The following is a 2164-nucleotide window of genomic DNA, read 5'->3' as shown; positions in this document are numbered from 1 at the left end:
CGCCGGCGGTGGGGGGGGGGGGGGGGGGGGTACATAATGTAAGAACGTTATTAGTATGAGATTCATCTCTGATATCTGTATTTGACTAAGGACCTCATCGGAAAGTGGAGTTTTTCTGGAAGTTTTGAGACATAAAAGTTTAAATATTCTTAAGTGTTTAGTGGCAGGTGTGGAGTCGCACCATTCGTCAATGTCACACTTGGCCCAGCCAATCGAGCAAGAGGCGGGTTTTGTTACTTTACCGTTGACTTCCAGTTTTGATGCCGGTAGATGCGGTAGCTGGGCTAGCTAGCTAGTTAGCTCTTGGGGGCTGTGAGAGAGCGACGGAGTTTGTGAGAGTGAAGGAGGAACTCGTATCTCATGTCACGATGGCTTCATGTAGTCTACAGTCATCGTGGTGACACCCATCGCTTTGTGGACGGATGTTTTGAAACCTTGAGTTCAGCGGTTTCGCCATCGCCAACTTGGATTACGGCCGTTGCCACGTTGTTTTGTTTCCCAATGAAATAACATGGCGTTAAGTAATTGTTTGCATAGTTGCACTTAAATGACTAGATGACAATGTTGAGCCGCGTACATGTTGACCCTTGAATACAGAATAGAAAGACTATATCGGTGTTTATTTTCACCGCATCAGTTTTAAAGGACTCAGTTGTCCTTATCCCGATGTGATTTATCTATTTATTGATTAATCCATGTCAGAGAAAAGCACTTTCATTTCACGTGGAAACGCACCTCGTAGAAGCTGATGGCCGTCATGGCCCCCTGGTGCAGCTTCCTCTTAAAGTCCGTGGCCACTCCCAGCTCCTCCGTGCTGAAACGGTTGTTCCTGAACAGCAGGCCGATCTTCACGGCGATCTTGATCAGGTCTTTGATCACCTTCTGGGCCTCCGACTTATTGCCCGAGTACTCCTTGGAGACGCGGTACAGGTCGTCCAGGATCTCGCTGGTGGTGTCGTCGATGAACATTTGGACGGAGCTTTTGGTGGCCATGGAGCTGAGGATCTTCTTCTGCGCCCTCAAGGCCATGTCCTTGGAGCTGAAGGCGTCCATGGTTGCCTGAACTGTGAGGGAGAAGAAAGAAACATTTTTCAAATTGTCCAGAGACAGTTTGGCGATTTAAAACTAAAGTGCTAGATGTAGCAAATAGTTTCAAACATTAGGACTGAAGGCCATAAAGTGGTTCTTTATACTAGAAGTGTCGCTGGAGTTTTCTTCTCCATGCACCTTGGACGTAGGGCAGGTTGTGCCAGAAACCCCCACCACGCTAATCCATGACTGACATTAGCAAACTGCACATCAAATAAAAACAATTGAACATTTGCCAGCTCAGCTTTTCTCTGAGTGGATTGTGAGAGCTCACTGGTGTGTAACATTTAGAATTTGTCTCTTTCTGCAGATTATTTTTCCACTGCATGAATACAAAAGTGCTCCCTGTAAGAGGAGAGTTCCCACTCAACCATAAATAATGAAGATATTTATAGACCCCGCGGCCTTAAAAAGAAGAGGAAGAACAACGTTTCTACATCTGGTTGCCGCTCTTTCGCTGGCAGACAGCGAGCAGCTCCAGTGGAGTAGTCGGAGGTTAAGTGCTGCGTTCAAGGGCCAACCGTTTGTTGTTGTGGCGGCTCGGGAGGGCGACATATGTTCACCTCTCTGATCCACATGTCCCACATGATCTGGGGATTTGAAACCGGCGAACCCTCCAGTCATTACTTAGACTCTCCAACCTTCAGATTGCCACCTGTCCAGACACCGCTCACACACAAGCGCATATCAGTGACACAAAGCTCAAATATTTGTTCATTTATGGAAATGAAAGTGCTGGTTGAGTTATTTACTAACGCTATAAAAACGCAGCGCATCGTGTCGGTTAGAAAACACTGCTTTTCTGTAACTTTAGTTCCAGCTTGTGTTTGTTTTTGTATCTGCCGTGAACATACGATGCCAAAAGGGAAAAGCACACCACGCAAGAGACCCACAGTGGCTTTTAATTTATCCACCGAGACTTTAACCACACCTAGCATCCATCACAGAGAAGCCCCCGCGGGAGGTCATCAGCATGCATGCTGCAGGCAATGACACAGCTACAAAATCCACTGTTTATCCTCGACTGTCTACACAGTTAGAATTAATTCCATTTTAATTGTGTTTAATCCCCCCC

At 46.5% G+C, this 2164-nt stretch overlaps 1 protein-coding gene across 1 annotated transcript in view; it reads right to left on the bottom strand.

Moving 5' to 3' along the window:
• tnfaip8l2b (tumor necrosis factor, alpha-induced protein 8-like 2b) overlaps positions 1-2164 on the bottom strand; it is a 7803-nt gene that overhangs the window by 1290 nt on the left and 4349 nt on the right. The window contains exon 2 of the mRNA XM_031867382.1: positions 736-1064. Within this exon, the coding sequence (XP_031723242.1) occupies positions 736-1053 (318 nt within the window). The 5' untranslated portion in view covers positions 1054-1064. The remainder of the gene's footprint in view (positions 1-735; positions 1065-2164) is intronic.

Source organism: Anarrhichthys ocellatus, unplaced genomic scaffold (genome assembly GCF_004355925.1).
Source record: "Anarrhichthys ocellatus isolate YVR2014 unplaced genomic scaffold, GSC_Weel_1.0 scaffold39, whole genome shotgun sequence".
Taxonomy (NCBI): domain Eukaryota; kingdom Metazoa; phylum Chordata; class Actinopteri; order Perciformes; family Anarhichadidae; genus Anarrhichthys; species Anarrhichthys ocellatus.
This window is presented reverse-complemented; position numbering and strand designations above follow the sequence as displayed.